This window comes from Odontesthes bonariensis, chromosome 11, assembly GCF_027942865.1.
Source record: "Odontesthes bonariensis isolate fOdoBon6 chromosome 11, fOdoBon6.hap1, whole genome shotgun sequence".
In the NCBI taxonomy this organism is placed as follows: domain Eukaryota; kingdom Metazoa; phylum Chordata; class Actinopteri; order Atheriniformes; family Atherinopsidae; genus Odontesthes; species Odontesthes bonariensis.
Genome location: NC_134516.1, coordinates 24,957,274 through 24,978,893, shown reverse-complemented (window position 1 = coordinate 24,978,893; position 21,620 = coordinate 24,957,274). Strand labels below are relative to the sequence as shown.

The 21,620-nt window shown below is 41.6% G+C and overlaps 1 protein-coding gene and 2 non-coding genes across 3 annotated transcripts in view; 2 read left to right on the top strand and 1 right to left on the bottom strand.

Moving 5' to 3' along the window:
- Positions 1–4,610: 4,610 nt before the first annotated feature.
- Positions 4,611–4,682, top strand: trnaq-cug (transfer RNA glutamine (anticodon CUG)). The gene has a single exon. It is a non-coding gene; the product is annotated as a tRNA-Gln (tRNA).
- A 344-nt stretch (positions 4,683–5,026) lies between these two features.
- On the top strand, positions 5,027–5,099 carry trnav-cac (transfer RNA valine (anticodon CAC)). The gene has a single exon. It is a non-coding gene; the product is annotated as a tRNA-Val (tRNA).
- Positions 5,100–9,499: 4,400 nt separating this feature from the next.
- The window catches only part of LOC142391219 (NACHT, LRR and PYD domains-containing protein 1-like), a 58,589-nt gene continuing 46,468 nt past the window's right edge, over positions 9,500–21,620 (bottom strand). The window contains exons 11-12 of the mRNA XM_075476996.1: positions 20,845–20,891; positions 9,500–11,442 (exon numbers count right to left, since the gene is read on the bottom strand). Coding sequence (XP_075333111.1) covers positions 11,152–11,442; positions 20,845–20,891 — 338 coding nt within the window. The 3' untranslated portion in view covers positions 9,500–11,151. The remainder of the gene's footprint in view (positions 11,443–20,844; positions 20,892–21,620) is intronic.

The following is a 21,620-nucleotide window of genomic DNA, read 5'->3' as shown; positions in this document are numbered from 1 at the left end:
AGAGAAAGTAAAGGTGTTCACCAGACCAACCCAGGCTGAACCTGAGGGACGTATCACTGAAATTACTGAGCACATCATCAGACAGGAGAAGAAGAAGCCCATTTTCACTGATATCAGCATCAGACAGCAGATCTGGAGGTGCTTTTCTTTCTACAGCTGGCCTTCACTCCTCTGTGTCTTCTCTACAACCATCTTTGTCCCAACCATTGCATCTGTGGTGTTCAGCACATCTGCAGCATCAGGCCCGCTGGCTCCGTTCTGCTCGTCTTCTGCAGACGGAGCTTTTTCATGGCAGGAAACCATCCAGTGAGTCAGGATTCTGCAGGAACCACTGGAAGACTTTCACTTCCTCCTTTAGTTGAACGCTTCATCAAACTGACATCATGCAGTTCCTCTATTCGCCACCAGAGGGAGACACATCTCCATCAATGCAGAGTCCCGCTCAGTATTACTGACAGTACTTCACAGCCACTGAGAGGACACATTTAAATCAGTAACATACAAAGAAATGATTTCTATATTTGAGCCAGGCTTCCACCTCCATATAAGACACACACTGTGTCCTCATACAACAAGCAGCTCTCCTGTCTGAGCTTCACATCTTTACAGTTAGCATCAGCACACACAGCATGTTGATGAAGATTCTCACTCATCCAGGTCATGGTAATCCTAAGAGCTCACATCCTCTGGCCTAAAAGGCCTCTAGCAAAGAGCCAGATAAGACCAGAGCCACCCACTCTCCAGATAAAGTGCCTTATGAGCTGCTGAAGTTCTTCAGGTAAATAAGTTTATATTAGCTTCTCTTTTGGTCAGAGGCTCTGGTGCTCTGGAGTTACACCAAGTGTTTCTGAATGTTAGCTGCAACACCTTTAAAACCTGTTTTATCTCCATGCAAACAACAGATAATCCTAACTGTCCTGTAGTTCGTAATGTGTCAGATCTCCATTCATTCCATCTCTTTCGCTGCAGTTTTAAAACTTCATTACATTTGTTTTGTTGTTGAACCACCAAACCAGCTCAGAAGACACAGTATTTAATGCCTATCAGGTTGAGTGGAGGATGTAAATGAACAAGTGGTTCACTTCAAGGCAAGTAAGGACATTCATCTTGAAAATCAACAATTATCAGCTTGCTGCACTTTTGCATGAAAGGATAACAAATCCAAGCCTGCAATTGTTATTAAGTTTTAAACAAGAGGCACAAGACTGAAGCGTTGAAACAGACAATTATAGCAGATAATAAAACACTTGTGATCTGTGGTGATTTCAACATGGACCTCTTAAAGGTACATACTCCTAAACAAACTTGTGATTTCTTGGCTGCGTTATACGGTAGAGGCTTGTATCCACTGATCACAAAGCCGAGCAGAGGAGCCACAGATAGTGCAACATTAACTGACAACATTTTTACACATTCCTTGGACACTGGTATAAATAGTGGTTTGGTAATAAGTGATGTAAGTGATCATTTAGCTGTATTTGCAACATTTAATGATCAACTACAGAGGAAGAAAACAGAAAAGCGTAGATATGAAAGGGTAAGGACTGTTAAAGCAATTAATGCTTCAGAAATGAGCTTTAAAACAAGAGTGGAATGAGTTTCATACAGATGAAGTAAACACTGCAGACAATTCATTCTTCAACTGTTATTTATCTCTCCATGATAAACACTGTCCAACAGGTTTATGTTCACATAAGCATAGTTATGCTGAGAAACCTCGGATAACAAAGGGATTAAAAAATGCATGTAAGAAGAAAAATAAACTTTATGGAGACTTCATCAAAACTAGAACAGAGGTTGCTGAAAAACGCTGAGATGTACAAAAACAGGCTGACCAACATGTTGAGGCAAGCAAAGAAGCAACATTATGATAAAATGTTACAAATAAATCAAAATAATATGAAGCGCACATGGAACATCCTAAATAATGTAATGGTGAATAAGCCTTATCACCAGATCAACCTAAGTGTTTCATAAAGGACAATAAGGTGTTTGGCAATCTGACTGAAGCGGCTGATGAATTTAACTCTTTTTTTTGTGAATGTTGACCGAGCTCGGCAAAGGAAATTACAAATAAACATGGAGATACAGGAAGTGGCTGGAAAGGAGAAAGTAAGGTGATGCCGTCAATGTTTCTTGGTGGACTAAGTGAAATGGCGTAAATCTGGTGTCTTTTCAGCCCGTGCATGTGTTTAAAATGCTTGTTGCAGTGGATGCAGTGATAGGGCCAATCGTCCGTGTGGCACTGTGTGTGTCTGTTCAGTGTTCTGACACAATCAAATGCTTTAGAGCAAACGGGACACACTTTGAGGGCTTTCTTTGCCACGTTTTGAACAGGTGCAGATGGGCTCTCCTCAGACGTCCCAGGAGGTGTTTCTAAATGAGCTTCCTTTGTGTCGCTGTCACAGTTCTGAGCGTCAGCGCCTGCCAGAATCTGCTCCAGCCTCTTGCTCTGCAGTGTGTCCTTAAAACATCTGAGGAAACTGGACAAGTGGAGGACAAAAGAAGAAGTGTCAGACCTAAAAAACTATCTACAGAAGATGAACAATATCTGAAAGTGATGTCCTTAAGAAAGAGGAAAAAATCCAGCAAAGACCTGACACAGGAGCTGAGAGATGCATCTGGACCTTCAGCTGATCCATCGGCTGTTGGCCCGAGCCTCATCAGAAATGGTCGTTTTTTAGGCGATGTGAAAACCGTTTGCTGTGACTTTCAAATCTGCTTCAAAAACTGGACGTGTTTCTTCAGATAAACTCCTGACCAACTGTGAAAAAGCAGTGAAAATGTCTGGCCTGTATAAACTTTGTGACGTCAAACAAGATCAGAGATGACATCGCTTGTGATGTCACTACAGTGATGACATCACAGCTTTGTGAAGGCTTCTGTTCTGTCTCTTCTGGTCTGTGGTTCCAACCACAGATTCTGGATGGAAGTGAAGTCCGGATTCCAGAATGTTGATTTGTGTTCTCTGTTAATCTCTGGACGGCTTCAGCTGATTACTTCCTGTCACTGTCACGTTGGAAGGTCCACTTCTGCCAGTTTTTCAGCAGCCAGTATCATGTTTTCCACCAGCAGTGTTTCCCAAGACAGAATAATGTCAGTTTGTTTAAAATGTTGCCAAAATAAACTATTACAATTACAACAAATGTCATCTCAGGGCACTTCAATAATAAAGTCCAATTCAGGCCAATTGGAGTTCAATTCATTGTAATTATAATCAGAATGAATCCAATTCATTCATACAGAGCAATTCAAAAACTATTTCCTCGCTAAGGAAACCAACAGATGGCACCGAACTGGCACTATTTCTAATTAGATATAACTTTTTAACAGTTCTAAGATCATATTTTTCTGGCTTTATTTGCATTTTACAAAGAGTCCCGAGTAATTATGAAAGTGGGATTTTGATTTGAAGAAAAAGCCTCAAAATAAAGTGATTTTTAGGAGTATGCAGGGATTCATTTCCATCTAATGAACAGCTCAGTTATATTAAACAGTGGGCCGTGTGAGCAGCAATCAGGGGAGTAAGGAGTTCACAGATCATAGACAGAGGCAACCGTCCAACTATTCAAAGCTTTTAAAATGAGTAATAAAATCTGACAGGTAACCAGGGAAGGAAGGACAAGAGGCAGGGAGGTGGGCAGCCACTGTGTGGCCTGGTGTGGGAATAATCACCTCAGCTGCTGATTTTAGGAGGAGCACCAATAAGCCAAACAGCGTCTCCATCCCAGGAGAAGAGGTGGCTGAGGAACACCTGGGAGTTTACCTGTTGCATATCACTTATAAGTCTGTGGTGCAGAGTGCATCTTTCTTCAGCACCATCTGCTGTGGCAGCAGCATCAGAGCCAGCGACTCAAAGAAACTGAGCAAACTGCTAAAGAAGGCTGGCTCTGACCTGAGGACTGCTTTGGAGCTGTGTTTGATGAGCACTCACTTTTTTATTTTATTTTAAACCCCTTGTCCTGTCCAGCATTATGGCAGCAGAATTGTAATCTGAATACCGTTTATGCTAAACACATTTCCTATACCAAGGGAAGCTTTATGAATGTAAAGCTCCCCTTGATGCCCATCAACTCCTTATTTATTTATTTATTTTTGTTACAATACTTAACATGATGTGATAGTGTGATAGTGCCGAACCGGACCGGGGGACAGAGAGAGAGGGAGAGCGAAGAAGGGAAAAAAAGGAACAGAAATATGAAGAGACAAAGATAGAAAACAATGAAAAATCAGACAACCAGCTGCTACACCTGTAAAAACAAAACTGAAGACAATCCAAGGCTTTTGTGGGGAATCCAGCCTTAGAGGCACCAGGAGCACCTGTAAGCAGACAAGCAGAGAACAAACACACAAACAAAAAAGCACAAGCAGCAGCAATCACATGGCAACCTTCGGTCAAGGAATCGAACCCTGTTCCTCCGCTTGACAGGCGGATTCTAACCTTTGACCATTGAAGAAGATACAGAATGTGTTGCTTGACTGTCGTGCCAATTCTGAGAATACAAGCTTTAAGAGTATCACTGAAAAATTGACAAAAAAAAATCACGTTGCTAAAACCCTTTCATTGTCAAGCATTTGCATGACTGAGAGAGTAAATTGACTGTGGAAGGGGTTCCATGGTGTAAAGGTCAGCACTCTGGACTCTGAATCCAGTGATCCGAGTTCAAATCTCGGTGGAACCTTCAGGTGTGTGCTCTCATGGTTGCGTTCTGGAAAGAAGATGAGTTGAGTAGGCTAGTCAGTTGTCAAATGACACTAGATTGCACGATTGATCAATTCCAGCTGAGAGGATCTGTGGTATGTGATGTCACACCTCTGTGTTGCTTGTTGAATCTTTTTTGGTTTCTTCTTGCATATTCATTTACGATTCTTCTATTTATCCATGCTCTCCCAGAGGAGTGTGTTACAATCCCACTTCTGACTCAATTTGTTGCGACTCCACAATCTCTTTCCGCTAGCAACAAAATTTGGGAAAACTTACCTTTTTCTTTGGCTTCTGGAACACTAGTCAATAGGCATGGCTTCAGTTTCCGTAGTGTAGTGGTTATCACATTCGCCTCACACGCGAAAGGTCCTCAGTTCGAAGCTGGGCGGAAACATTACTTGCTCCTCCTTTATTTATTTCATCCTTGTGTGAAGATGTATGACTGCACGTTACTGATAGCAACATCCACTGCACGAAAAGAGGGATTTGTGTCACTGTGAACGGCAGTGAACATCCGAGAATTTGCCTAACTTTCGGACGCACCTGGGCGCTTTAGGTTTGTGGAGCGAGAAAATCGTCACAAACGAATCCGACTCGCGGATCCATAAATGCAGTTATTTTGGCGAGACTAATTAAAGTAATGGAAACATAGTTTAATGCCTTACATTTTAAATACAGTAATATTGTAATGTGAGGGAAAACTTTGAAAAGACAGTAACATGTAATCAGTAGGCCTAATGCCTTACAGTTATTGGGTAACTTGTCCAACACTGGCTACTGATGCACAGGTGTAATGTGTCACTCCAAACACTGGCTTTAACTAACATGTAGCCCAAATGGCAATGCACGGGGAATAGAAATCATGAGAGTAATGTATGTACGCAGTACTTAGGCCTATGCACTGTTTATTTTTCCAGACAACACAGCAGCAAGCTTGGCTGGAGTTGGAGAAGGTGATGAACGTGAAATGCACTCGTTGGAGCCAGAAAAAGACGAGGAAATTGAAACAGTAACTGAAACCTTCTATGGTGAGCATCACAATTTATGTGTATTTACAGAAAATCTGTAATGTGTACTAGTTACTAGTGGATGGGCATGTCATGGGCCGAACTCAATGTTCATTTTTTAAAAATGGACTAAAATTGTGCGTGCATGCACTTAATACTCATAATTAAATTTCACACACACTCTCTCCCATCATATATGATAGTTCAAATGTGCCTGCAGATATTGTGTTGCTTATATGAGTGTGAGCTGTTTCATTAGCTGTTTCATATTCCTGTGACACACCAAATTTCAACATGTAACATGTAATCAGTAGGCCTAATGCATTACAGTTTTAGGGTAACTTGCCCAACACTGGCTACTGATGCATGCACATGTGTAATGTGTCACTCCCAAAACTGGCTTTAACTAACATGTAGCCCAAATGGCAATGCATGGGGAATAGAAACCATGACATGTTTATGGAGTCATTTATGTACACTGTACTTATGCACCGTTTCTTTTTCCAGACAACACAGCAGCAAACTTGGCTGGAGTTGGAGAAGGTGATGAACGTGAAATGCATGCTGTGGGACCAGAAATAGACTTTTTCTTGGGAGACGAGGATATTCAATCAGCGACTGAAACTTCAGATGATGGTGAGCATCACAGTTTAGCAAATAGTTGAAGGCTACCTACTCTGAGTGTATTTCCATGTGAAAGGACGGGGTGGCAAATTGTTCATCACACAAATTGGTTTGTTTTCCAGAGGACCAAAGCATTCACCTATACCTGGATGTGAGCTATGCAGAGTCTGAGCAAGATGAAGCAGACTTATGTTTTATGGTAAGCATGATTTTACTGCTTTTGTAGTACTATTGCTATATAATGTTATTTTCAGCATATTGTTAAGGAATTATAAAATGCTCAAATGACTGCTAAAATGACACATTTTAAAATTCCCTGCCCTTTTTTTTATCAAGCTCATTGCTGGAAAAGCTAGCTGGTAAAATGCATTTTAACACATTTCACATTCATTTGCATGTTAATGATGGTCCATCTGAAGTGGCCAATGATGCACTGATTGTGGTTGTTTCAGGTGTTAAGTATGGGCACTGTGTGCATTGTAAATGTCAATGTTGTTTTGTCACATTTCCATAGGATGAGTGTGAAGATGAAGGGGGAAGCCTTGCTGATGACCAGAGTGAAAGTGGTGCTCACGTGCAAGATGGAGGTGATCAGTCCACCAGTGAAAAACCAGAGGACCTGATGATGAAACTTCTTGCTTTCATGCTTTTGACATGGCAGTCAACCTTTAAGATCTCTGACAATGCAATCACATCACTTCTTCTGTGCATCAAACACTTCATGTGGATTATTGGAAATGTTCTATGTGCTGACTCTCTTACTGCTTTTGCAAACAATATTCCAAAGACTTTATTCACCTTGAGGAAATGGACTGGCATCCTCCGTGACAACTTCTTACAATATGTTGTCTGCCCAAAATGTATGAGTATATACCCGCATGCAGAAACCTACGAAACCAGACAAGATGGCACAAAGGTTTGCAAGACTTGCGATCGCAAACCATTCTACAATCACCCGCATCAAAGGTCTGCATTAGGGAAGAAATGTGGCTCTGCTTTGTTACGAAAGGTAGTCTCTTCCAGTGGTAAACAGTATGTTAATCCAATACGTTCTTACTGTTTCAATGGTGTTGTACAGTCTCTGGAGGGACTTGTTAAAAGACCTGGATTTGCAGAGAAATGTGAAGCATGGCGGAACCGGACAATACCTGAGGGTATGTTAGCAGATGTATATGATGGACAAGTGTGGCAGGACTATCAGTATGTGAATGAAGAACCTTTTTTAGCAGTGCCCAATAATTTTGCCTTGATGCTTAATGTGGACTGGTTCCAACCTTTCAAAGATGCACCTTATTCAGTTGGAGCCATTTACTTGTAATTTTGAATCTACCTCGAGAGGACCGCTTCAAAGAAGAAAATATGATTCTTGTTGGGCTAATACCTGGACCAAAAGAGCCATCATTAAACATCAATGCTTTCTTAGACCCCTTAGTAGAGGAGCTTCAGGCACTCTGGATGGCATAATTCTGGAAGACGGCTCCCTCTTAGGACATCAGGTGTATCGAGCAGCTCTGCTTTGTCTTTCATCAGACATTCCTGCAACTCGAAAATGTGGGGGTTTTGTTGGCCATGGAGCATACAGAGGTAATATATATACACACACACACACACACTGTATATGTTCAACATTCAACTGACATTGTATGTCTGTGTCTTGAATGGACATGTGACTTATTGTATTCAACTTATATTCGCAGGATGCCACAAGTGTTTGAAGACCTTCAGCAAGAAAGCATTCGGTGAAAAAATGGACTACTCAGGATTTGACCGGTCTTCATGGGAGCCTCGTACATCACAGGCACACAAACACTATGCTGGATTAAACAAGCGGGCAAAGACTAAGGTAGAACAGAAAAGAATTGAACGTGTGTATGGTGCTAGATGGTCTGAACTTTTTCACTTGAGTTACTATGACGCCATCAGATTTGTTGTCATAGACCCAATGCATAACCTTCTCCTTGGTACAGCCAAACATGTATTCAGACTCTGGACGGAACTAGGAATTTTAACTTCAAAAGGCCTGGATGAACTTCAAGCTAGAGTTGAAAACATCAAAGTACCTCATCAGGTTGGAAGAATTCCCTTAAGAATTTCATCTGGCTTTGCAGGATTTACTGCTGATCAGTGGTAGAACTGGACAACCATTTACTCACTGTTTTGTCTGAAGGGGGTCATCAGTGAGAGACATTATGACATGTGGTTTGACTTTGTGCAGGCTTGTGTCATACTCTGTTCCAGAGTCATATCTATCAATAAACTAGAGGTAGCAGATGGGTACTTGCAATCATTTCTCTCAAAATTTGTGACTCTTTTTGGCCCTTTGCACTGCACCCCAAACATGCATCTACACCTTCATTTGAAAGAATGTATGTTGGATTACGGACCAGTTTATTCTTTTTGGTGTTTTTCATTTGAGCGCTTCAATGGAATGCTGGGAAAATTTAATAACAACAACAGGACAATAGAAATCCAAATTATGAGGCAGTTTCATCAGAGTCAACAGCTTCATATGCCATGGACATGTGATTATGGTAATGATTTTGGTCAAATTTTAGGAAGAGAGGTTGTTGGGACTTTGTCAAGTAGTGGCACGACTGATATGCTGCAGAAAAGCTTCTTTTTGAAAACTGTGAAGGCCAAGTGGTACCTGTATCTCCATTACTCCCAATAATCTTGGATGAGTCTGATAGACATGCATTGTTGACAATGTATCAGCAAATGTACCCTTGTGTCACTCATGTTGATTATTATGCCATGACATGCAAACGTGTAACACACCTGAATGTAACTTATGCAATCGATGGATCTAGAGCAGAGAGGTCAGCATATGTATGTGCTAAGTGGTGTGGAAATACTAAATCAAATCAAATCAAATCAAATTTATTTATATAGCACATTTCATGTACAAACAGTTCAAAGTGCTTTACATAAAATAAAAGCATTGCAGCAGGGAGTGTAAGAAGCATTAAAAATACATAAAATAATATAAAGAGAAACAAATAAAATCATTTAAATGAATTTAAAAACAGGCAACAGTCTAGATAAGTTAAAAGATATTTCATGCATAGACACATGAGAAAAGAAATGTCTTTAACCTGGATTTAAAAATGTCTACATTTGGTGAAAGTTTAATCTCCACTGGCAGTTTGTTCCACTTGTTTGCAGCATAACAGCTAAATGCTGCTTCTCCATGTTTAGTCTGGACTCTGGACTGGACCAGCTGACCTGAGTCCTTGGATCTAAGAGCTCTGCTGGGTTTATATTCTCTGAACATATCACAGATGTATTTTGGGCCTAAACTGTTCTGGGATTTGTAAACCATCAGCAGGCTTTTAAATCTATTCTGTGACTGACTGGAAGCCAGAGTAAAGATTTTAAAACTGGTGTGATGTGTTCAGATCTCTTAGTCCGAGTTAAAACTCTAGCAGCAGCGTTCTGGATGAGCTGCAGATGTTTAATGCTCTTTTTGGGAAGTCCAGCTAAAAGAGCATTACAGTAATGGAGTCTCCTGGAGATGAATGCATGGATGAGTTTCTCCTGGTCTTTTTGGGAGAGGAAACCTTTAATTCTGTTGATGTTTCTGAGATGGTAAAATGCTGCCTTGGTGACAGCTTTGGTGACAGCAGAATGACTTTTAATATGTAGAATATGTGAATATATTCATTTCATTATATGAATTCTGCATAATTATCAGTTTTAATGACAGAGACCACCACAAGTACAAAAAGTTGAACATGTTTATACACAAAGAAATAAACACAAGCAAGTGATTATTGAAAAAGTTCAAGCGAAATATATATAAAAAAGTCCTCTTACTCTCAGTATACAAACAAACGATAGATTATCTGCTTAAACTGAACGTCGATGACAAATTTCAGATGCACGTTGATGTTGAAATTGTGAGGGGATTTTGATGCCAATGTTGAAAATAATAAGAATAATAATTAAAAAGCCCTTTTAGCCTGTTAAATCATTACCTACTCAATGACATTTCAGTACGTGATTGACCCAACAAAGTGTTAAAAATAAATAGTCTGCTATGGAAGTAGTCAAAGTCAATGCAACATCACATAAAATTGGATAACAGCTTTTGGCTTATGTTTTCCTTTTTGACGATTACGGGCAACAAGCTAAACATCGGCTGACACCGAGGTTAGATCGATACATCTGTGCAACCCGATTACAATTGTATAACTCATGGAACATTTTGATAAGGTAAGGCTGATCCTTGCAAGGTAAATGAGCTCTGAGGACTCAAAAACATGAATAGTCAGTGAGGGTCAGCTTCTCCGTTACAGGACCTCACTACCTAAAAACAGAGTTTTCAGCAAATGACTATGGATATGTACATATATGTGTGTTTGTGTATGGTTATCTACGAATGTATTGTATAAAGCGTGCTTGATAATGGTTCATCCTTGTTATGCACTCTGGGTTTACATGTAACGAAATGTCCCGTATAAAGGAAGTTGTCATTGCCGAGGTATCACCGCCCACTCCTTTCCAAGGGGCAGTTACTGGTTGATTGGGAAATATTTTACTCCACTGGCTGAATTTGCCAGATTAATGCGAGGGAAACATTTGCGTTACACGTGCTCCAATACCACCTTAAGATCCCCATAAATTTAACATCTGCATTGTAGAAAAAGGTGGACAGTTTGCCCAAGACAATTAATCTTCTTTTTTCAAACTTTTGAGAATTTACAACTTTTTCCTGAATTTTCAGGACATTGTGTCTGAGACAGATGAGTGGCAGGAAGTTCACTATCTTCCTTCAACGCTCCAAAATGTCCAACTGATGTCACCACTTCTCTCTCACGGTTGATCCTCTTTTCCGGTGCTCAGTTTTCTCAACTCAGCAACGAGAGCATTTTGCTGCATGTCCCCTAAAATGCTCTCCATCACCTGCACAGCTCCAGTTAAACCAAAATGTTGCACCATCAGAGAAACCACATCATGTCTTTCCACATTCGACAGATCTGACTTTGCGATGGCTGGGATGTTGTTCCAAGATTCATCTGGTAGATGCCAAACGAATTTGTCAAAGTCATCTTCTCTCAAAGCGCTCAGGATTTTAAGGAGGCCCTTCTTATCCATCTTGGTTTCCTGGTAAAAAAAAAAAAAAGTCAGAGACTAATGTCAGTCTAAAGAAAACGTTTTAAATGGCTGGCGTACATCTTGCCACAGGTGCATGCACAGGTGACCCAAAAGGTACACGTCTCCCAATCAGTTCCCAGACAGACATAAGACAAGCTGGAACCTTCAAGTGAAAGAAAACTATGACATCTACTCTTTACAAGAGAAAAATAAATAAATCACACAACCACTGCGGGGTTGGAAGGTGGGCTACAGCTGTCCTATGAGCTGTCGTTGTTCATAGAGCAATATTAAGGTCACACTGAGAATTTAGCCTTTTTTGCTCTTTAGCTCCCCCTACAGTTGTGGGATATAACAGCACCGCCATTAAAAACTAATATGAAATGTGAGCCCTGCACATGTACGGCCATACGCATGAGTTTGTTGTCACGTTGACATACTGAAGGGGCCACAAAGAGGCCATAAAAATGTCCAGCAACCATAAAGCAAAACGATGTGTTGTGCACTGGAGTATCGCAGCTTCAGGGTGCTCCAGTATCATGATCCATGCCTTTCCTGTCCTTTAGTTTCCTGTCTAACAGTATGATTATTTCTTCTTTGACTTCCTGGTATCTTCACTGCCCAGTTTTTTTTCTTCTCTTGTCTGGTTGTTTTATTTATTTAGTCTTTTGTACTTTAAGTTAGTGATGGGAAATCAAAGCTGTCTGAACCACTGAATCAGTATGAAGCAGTTGTGTAGAAATGGTTCAGTGTTTTGAAGCATTTCATACAATTAAACACGGCTGTATTGTCCAAACCTTGGTGTTATTTTGGTGTCCCATTGACCTTTGTTTGTTTGACAATTCCTGGGGTTCGGTGTGGTGATCACTGACTCACCACAAAGGGTATTCAAAAGTTCAATATGTCTTCTTTAAAGTCCGACAGTTCAATTAACTCAAAGTTTCCATACCTTCGAAGGGGCTTTGCTTTTAAAATGTTTGTTCTCCGCTTTTTCCTTTGTTCTTCAAGTTTGCGCTTTCCAAGTCCAGCGAGTTCCTTTCCACATAAATCCAAAGAATGTTCAGTGTTCCACGAAGCAGTTCTTCTTGCGTTCATCAAAGACTATTGTATTGTCCAAACCTTGGTGTTATTTTGGTGTCCCATTGACCTTTGTTTGTTTGACAATTCCTGGGGTTCGGTGTGGTGATCACTGACTCGTGTTAAACAGTCGAGGAGTCGAAAATAAAGTTGATTGTGGTTTATTAACAGAAATAATATAAATTACACACTTCAAGGGTTCAAGTGGCTTTGTAAGTTTCTAATGTTCTGGATTCCAATGTCCATTCATTCTTCCTCTCTTTGCCACGGTCTTTGATGGTGTGCGCATCACCGAACCCTCCCATTGGCATCTGGATGGCACACCTATATACCTGTCGGTATATTTCCCCCTTTGCCTGTAGAGGGCGTACTCATTCATTCACACTCACTCACACATACTCAAACAGGAATGATATTAGATGTAGAGAACAAATTAAGTTCTGAATGTAAAAAAATGGAATTTGTAAATAATATTTAAAGACAATAAATGATAAACATAAACTATTCAAATGGCTCCTACACACCGGCCCCTAATTGTGTGCATGGGCAACAATTATCAAACATAAATACTTAAAAGGAGCCTAAAAATGCTTCAATGCATTATTATTCTTCAATGTAAACATTAACAAAACTTCTATCAAAATCATAATTAATTATACTCAACTTTCTGCACATTCCAATAGCAGACAGAGTTTTGTCACTGGTCTGTCATATACACCAGTCTTCGTTCTGATCTTCACTGTTCTCACAAGCCCTTTGGAGTCTGGTAGAACATCTTCAATTCTTCCCAGAACCCAGGATCCACGGGGGGCTGTGCTGTCCACCACCATCACAATGTCTCCTATTGCGAATCCTCTTCTCACTCTTGTCCACTTCTGCCTTTCCTGTAGCAAGGGTAAGTATTCTTTTGTCCATCTACTCCAGAACAGGTTGGCAAGGTATTGGACTTGCTTCCAGCGACGTCGGATGTACATGTCAGACTGTTTGAACAGCCCAGGAGGAAAGGAAGGATGGCATTTGAGGAGCAGAATGTGATTAGGTGTTAGGGCTTCCAGGTCACATTTGTCGTCAGATACTATTGTGATGGGGCGACTGTTTAGAATTGCTTCCACTTCACAGAGCAGTGTATGTAAACTTTCATCGTCCAGTGTTTGTTCTTGTATGGTAGAAAGAATGACTTGTCTCACCATCCGGATCAGTCTCTCCCATACTCCGCCATGGTGTGAGGCTGCAGGTGGGTTAAAGGACCACTGGATGCCTTTCTGGAGCATTGCATTGTGGATCTTTTCAGAGTTCCAGCTTGTGATGGCGTTTTGCAGCTCCTTCTTGGCTCCAACCAGATTGGTTCCATTGTCAGAGCGTATGTGTGTCACCTGACCTCTCCTGCTGATGAAACGTCTGAGAGCATTAATGCATGAATCTGTGTCTAATGCGTGTGCCATCTCCAGATGCACAGCTCTGCTTGACATGCAGGTGAATATGACACCATAGCGCTTAATGAGACTTCTTCCTCTTCTAGTTTCAAAGGGTCCAAAGTAGTCAACACCAACGTTGCTGAATGGTGGAAGATCAGCTGTGAGTCTTTCTTTTGGCAGGTCAGCCATTTTTTGCTCACCTCTTTTCCCTCTCACACGCCTGCACACTACACATTTTGACAGGACTCTGCGGGCAGCTGAGTTGGCATTCACGATCCAATATCTTTTTCTGAGCCGAGAGAGCACGTGGTTTCTTCCAGCATGTCCAAGTTGCTCATGGATGTGTCGGAGAATGAGTGTGGAGATATGAAGGTCTTTGGGGAGTATCATTGGCCGCTTGGCCTCTTCAGGCATTGCTGCCCTCTTCAGTCTTCCTCCTACCCTCAAAACTCCATCCTCCAGCACAGGGTCCAGTTTGTAGATGGTGCTCTTTCGGCTCAGTCCAGTGTCAGCAGCAGATGTGTTCAATCTTGCAAGTTCCTCTGGATACTTCTGATGTTGGCAGAATACCACAATGGCCTTCTCTGCCCTCTGCAGGTCATCCATGGAAATGCAGCGTCCACCCAGTGTCTTCATCTCGTCATCCAGGGTCTTGCTTTGGCTCCGTGTCTTTGGGATCACAACCTGCGGTGACTGCTGTTTTCTTTTCAATTTCAATGTGAGGTAATCCTTCAGCTTCAGATACCACACCACAGCTCTCTTCAGCTTGCTCCAGCTTGAGTAGTGATGTAGTAACTGCCATGTGGGACTACCACACTTCTGGATTGCAGCATTGCATGTGGCTGAACTCTTCACCTCAAGGTCATCTTCTGAAAGTGACAATGACTGTAATGGGTTCTGCGGCCACTCACCCTCTGATGTCCAAAGGAATTCTGGTCCATTCAGCCACTCTCTGCATTTCACAAAGGTGGTTGCCTTCACTCCTCTGCTTGCAACATCAGCCGGGTTCAGTTTAGTTCCAATGTATCTCCATTGCGAGATGTCTGTATTCTCTCTTATAACAGCAATTCTATTGGCTACAAATGTTCGAAATCTTGTGTGTTGGTTTGCTATGTATTTCAGCACTGACTGGCTGTCCGTCCAGAATGTTGAGCTGTTCAGCTCCATCTCCAATTCTCTTCTGAGCATCATGTCCACTCTCACTGCTACGACTGCTGCCACCAGCTCCATGCGAGGTATGGTCATCTGCTTCAGTGGCGCCACCCTGGCCTTGCCGAGCATGAAGGCGATGTTCACAGTGTGGGTCTCTGAATGTAGGCGCAGGTAACTGACTGTACCATAGCCTTGCTCACTTGCGTCTGAGAAGTGATGGAGTTCAGCCTCCACAGACGTTCCAGCTTCACTTGGCTTCACACAGCGTGCCACTCTGAAGTCTTTCAGCTCTTCTGGACCAGTCACCCATCTTCTCCAGCTCTCCACACACGCCTGGGGTATTGGATGGTCCCAGCTGCACTTCAGTCTGCAAAGCTCCTGCAGGAGCAACTTGGCAGGCAGAGTTAGAGGAGACAGGAAACCCAGAGGGTCATATATAGAACTGACCATTGACAGTATGTTTCTCCTTGTGGGTGCTTTGTCAGGGATGGAGATATTAAACTTGAATGTGTCACTTTCCACACACCACAGCAAGCCTAATGCTCTTTCTGTGGGCAATTTGTCTCCGTCCAAATCCAGCTCTTTCATTTCAGTGGCTCTTTCTTCTTTGGGTACATGTGCAAGTACAGTGCGGCTGTTACTCACCCACTTGGTAAGGTGAAATCCTCCCTTGTGGCAGACACAGGTAAGTTCTCTCATCAGCTCCGCTGCTTGTTCTTCTGTTTCAAGAGACTTCAAACAGTCATCAACATAAAAATTTGATTCAATTGTGCTCACCACATCTGGACCACAAGTGCTTCTGTTGTCTTTAGCTGTCTGTCTTAGTGCAAAGTTTGCACAGCTTGGAGAGGACACTGCTCCAAAGATATGCACAGTCATGCGGTACTCAACAGGGGGCAGAGATACGTCACCTTTAGGCCACCAGAGGAAGCGAAGAAAGTCAACATCACCTCTTAACACTCTGACTTGGTGAAACATTGACTTAATGTCAGCCATCAAGGCTACTGGATGTTGTCTGAATCTTGTGAGCACACCAATGAGAGTGCTTGTCAGATCTGGGCCTTGGAGAAGTGCAGCATTGAGAGATGTTCCATGGTATGTGGCGCCACAGTCAAACACCACTCTGATGGTGCCTTTCTTTGGATGGAAAACACCGTGATGTGGGACATACCAGAGCCTTCCATCAGCTCGTTGACTTCCAGCTTGTGGTACCACTTCTGCATGTCCATTGCTTATCACATTTTCCATGAACTCTGTGTAATCAAGTCTGAATTGTTCATTTCTTTTGAATTTCCTTTTGAGGCTCATTAGCCGTTGTTCTGCAACCTGGTAGTTGTTCGGCATCACTGGACAGTCACTTCGAAAAGGTAAGTCTATGCTGTAATGACCATTTTGCAGCTTGACTGACTGTTCAGCAATTTTCACAAACTTTCTGTCTTCCATTGACATTTCTTTGTCATCCACTGTTTCATTAAAATCATGATTGTACTGCTGTACAAGTAAGTTCTCCAATTTCTCAACAGATATTCTGTTTACACTCACAGCATGACACTCACCAGCATCTGCAGTGGGCGTGGCTTCAAGGGGACCGTTGATAACCCACCCCAGTAGGGTTTTCACTGCATAAGGTCCTTTTCCACGGCTGTTGATTACATTCCATGGTTCTAGAGTCTTAGGAGCATTGTTTCCAATCAATAGCTCCACTTCGGCATTCACTGTTGGAATATGCACTTCGTTCAGGTAAGTCCATTTTCTTAGTTCCTCAGTTTTAGGTATGTTTGTTGTATCCACAGGCACGGAGGACTGGGTGTATGTTTCTGGGAGTGCAATGAAGTTGTTCTCCTTTAACGCACTGACCTCCAGTCCTTTTACCAGGTAAGTATCAACAGGTTTTTCTTGGTTCATTGTTTTTAGCAGTATATTGGTCCTTTTTCCAGGGATGTTCAATTTGTGCATTAGATTCTCTGTGCAAAATGTTGCAGAGCTGCCAGGATCTAAGAAGGCATAGGTGTTGATGACTCTGCTATCCTTGTTGCACTTGACCTGCACAGGTACAATTGACATGGCACAGTTCGATGTTTTGTGTGTGCTACCGGCCCCAATATGCCCACCCACATCAGATGAAGACTTGATGGTACTGGCAAATGTCTGTTCTGATGTTGACACTGCGGATTTGATGTGTAATGCACTGGGGTGTCGCTTGTTGCAAATTGAGCAGGTAAGGCGCTTTGCACAGTCTTTGCTAATATGACCGGCTTTGGTCAGGCATCCAAAACAGATTCCACTTTGCTTGAGGAATGTGATTTTGTCCCTGTGTGGCTTTGTGTCAAACTGTGTGCATGTCTCCAGGTTATGCTCACCAGTGCAGAACAGACATGTGGTGGTTGATGGTACTGCAGTTGACGTCACATCCACCTTTGTAGCAAAGCTTCCTTTGGCAGGTGGTTTCACTGGCATTTTGGGTTTCATTTTAGTGCTTGAATCTTGGATGTCACCAAACACTGGGTCAGAAATAATGGTGGCTTGTTTTTCAATGAAGTTGACCAAGTCCTTCATTCTGACTCGGATATTCTGTTCTTGAATTTTGCATGCTTCCACACGCCACCTTTCTCTCCATCTATAGGGTAACTTTATCAAAATGCTTTTCATGTTTGAGATGGTGTCCAGCTCCTCCATGTATTCCACATTTTCCATGGCATTACAGCAACTCCTCAAGAACAATGCAAAGTCCTGCAGAGCTTTCACATCTTCTGTTTTAACTGTGGGCCATGAGAGTGCCTTTTCAATATAGGCGCATGAGATCCTGTACTCATTCCCAAAGTGCTGGTCTAACAGCTTTCTGGCCTTCCTGTAGGCTCTGCTGGCATCATCAATCAGCTGGCAACTTTTGAGGAGCTCTTGTGCTTTCCCCCTAGTGTACTGAATGAGGTACAGCAGCCTGTCATGGTTATTGTCAGTTTTGACCTCAATGATGTGATCAAACCAGTGAATGAATGACTTGTACTGTAATATGTCACCATTAAAGTTCTCAATGTTGCCTTTGGGTAGAGTAGTCAATGTTTGCTGCTTTATGAGCAGACTGGTTAGCCAGTTTTGCATTTCCATAACTCTGGTGATGGCATCAGTGCCCTGGTTTCCTCCTGGTCGCACTAGCGGAGTTTGAGGGAATCGGGTTCGGGGTGCTGGCCCATATAGCCTACCACCACCAATGGCTATAGGTGCAGCTGGTGTTCTGGCGGTTGCAGATGGGATTCTACTTGCTGTTCTAGCTGCTGCAGGGGTAAATGGGAACTGGACAGTTACATTTTCCTTGAGTCTCACTGTACTTTGTTCAAGGTATTCATTCATTGCATCTCCTGCACTGTCACCAAATGGTTTTACTTCAGCATCTTTAAGATATTGCAATTTGGCTGAGTTTGCATTTAATTCTGCTTCCATGTCAAGTTTTTCTTTCTTTTTCCTTAATTCATCTTTTTGCAGCTGCATTTGCACTTGTAATTGTGCTTCTTCATTTTCAATGCTGTGTCTTTTTTCTAAGGCTTTGGCCTTTTCAAGTAACGCAACCTGTTCAGCTTCAGCGACTACGCGCGCCGACTTTGTGGAGGACTGGCTGCGTGCTGAAGTTCGACTGCGCATTGAGGCTACAGAACTTCTGTCTTCGTCATCTAAGACGGCACCTGTTTGCAGTTCTAAAGGCAACACAGTCTCTGAGCTGGTTACATTGCTTTCCACAGCATAGATCCATTTAGACACATTTTCCATAAACAGATTAATTTCCTCCATTCGCGGATTGTACCAGGCCTTTGTGTCGTCGGTTTTGTCCTTTGCGCTTAAAGTGTGTTGGAATGAGACATGCAATTCTTTGAATTCTACCAGCTGCTGATTAAACTTGATCATATTTTCTTTTACTTCATCTAAACCGTCTCTGTCAGCCATCAAAGTATCAACTATTCCCATTCGTCTCGTCAGGTGAGACATTTTGCCTTGGCGAGACAAGCGCATCTTTGCTGACGTATATTTCATTTCCAAATTTTCTTCCTCTAGCTCCAAATCCGCCATTTCGATTGCAAACAATTACTTTTTCGTTAAGGCAAAAATAATAAATCAAAAATGGGTCGCTACTTTTCAACAAAACGTGTCCATCAAACTCAAAAATCCTTTTCAAAAAGTTTCAGAAAGGTATAATGGCGTTTTCTTCTCGAGCCATCAAGTCAAACCAAAAGCGGAGCTTAAAACAAAAATATAGGCATACTCCTTAATTCAAAACTCAAAAGTTTGTCCGTAAAAGGGTATTCAAAAGTTCAATATGTCTTCTTTAAAGTCCGACAGTTCAATTAACTCAAAGTTTCCATACCTTCGAAGGGGCTTTGCTTTTAAAATGTTTGTTCTCCGCTTTTTCCTTTGTTCTTCAAGTTTGCGCTTTCCAAGTCCAGCGAGTTCCTTTCCACATAAATCCAAAGAATGTTCAGTGTTCCACAAAGCAGTTCTTCTTGCGTTCATCAAAGACTATTGTATTGTCCAAACCTTGGTGTTATTTTGGTGTCCCATTGACCTTTGTTTGTTTGACAATTCCTGGGGTTCGGTGTGGTGATCACTGACTCGTGTTAAACAGTCGAGGAGTCGAAAATAAAGTTGATTGTGGTTTATTAACAGAAATAATATAAATTACACACTTCAAGGGTTCAAGTGGCTTTGTAAGTTTCTAATGTTCTGGATTCCAATGTCCATTCGTTCTTCCTCTCTTTGCCACGGTCTTTGATGGTGTGCGCATCACCGAACCCTCCCATTGGCATCTGGATGGCACACCTATATACCTGTCGGTATATTTCCCCCTTTGCCTGTAGAGGGCGTACTCATTCATTCACACGCATACATACTCAAACAGGAATGATATTAGATGTAGAGAACAAATTAAGTTCTGAATGTAAAAAAATGGAATTTGTAAATAATAATATTTAAAGACAATAAATGATAAACATAAACTATTCAAATGGCTCCTACAACGGCGATATCTGCTGGCCAACGTTCAATACTGCATTTGAATGGAACAATAAAAGACGAGGTGTCCAACACTAATGTTCTATGTGCATCTTAACATTTTTGACAGTTTCTTTTAAAGATGTGAATAATATACTTGTGCTATAATAATAAAATACTGTATATAATAGAGATGTGCTTTTGCAAGATTGATAGAAATATATATTTACAAAATACAAACATTTGGAAAATAACTGGGAAATGCTTGTGCAACTTGGGACAGTTAGGATAAGAGTTATGGTGAGGCTGGGAAGGGGATTTTGGGTGTGTTCAAAGATTTTGACTATTTTAATTCTTCATTTGATGCCTCTGGGCTGCTGTTTTCCACATGTTGATGCTTAAAACCATTCACCCTGGACTTTCTGCCATCCAGGGCAGTTTCAGGCAGTGTTCTTATGGTTCACAAACTGCTCTTATTTACTTTACCTACAGGACACTTATTTGCCTGGCTTAGTAAATTTGTTTTCTATTAAAAAACACTGGGTCTGGGGTGGTCCGTGGCGTAGTGGGTTGAGCACTATAGAGCAATATACAGATTCTACAGTCCTCGCTGCAGCTGGCCCCGGTTCAAGTCCTGCATCGGACGGCCCTTTGCTGCATGTCTTTCCCCCTCTCTCTGCCCCCTGCTTCCTGTCTCTCTTGAACTGTCCTGTCCATTAAAGGCATAAAAAGCCCCCAAAAAACAATAAAAAAAAAAACAAACACTGTGTCTGAACTGAGACCACCTCACCTGTGCTGGGACTCTGACCCTCACTGAAACATCCCTCTGTAGAGGATCTGTAAAAAAACAAACAACAAAACAGAATAAATACTGGTCAATACTTGAAAAACCTTTAAAAAAAGATCCCACAAGTCTTGAAATGAAAGTCACGTGTTAAAGCACTTTTACTGTTGCTGTGTTTAATTATCCACTAATCCCACATTGCAGGTGTGGTTTAGTTGTTTGTAGTTAGGGTATAGTCCTATAGAATGTGTCTGCTAGAAGTTTCTGCTTAAAATACAACAAATATCATTCATTTTACTATGGTTTTATACCTGTAGTTTATTGGGCTGTTCCAGTGCTCCTACTGTTAATCAAACTTCAAATCTGCTGCTCCCAAATCCCATTTCAGAGCGCTGAGCCTTTGGAGTTGTTGAAGTAGTTGAATATATAACTATATATAACTATAATATATAACAGATATAACTTGCAAAATACCCCAACAGAGCTCCGGATGTAGATATTTAAGCCACATGCCACATTGAGCTTATTCTTTATGGACTGAACATTAGCTGTTGGGCTCTGCAGAAAACTCTCACACTTCCTTTCTGTGTTTATATTAGACAAAAACAACATGACAGCACAGTAACTTGCTTCAAATTGGTCTGAAGGTTTCCACCATTCCTGAATGTCCCACATAAATCATAGGCAATACAACTAAAGCCAAAGGTAACAGTGTCCACATCTGCAATGAAAGTAGGGAATCTAAGTAACTTAAACACAGGATATAGGGTATCTATTGTATG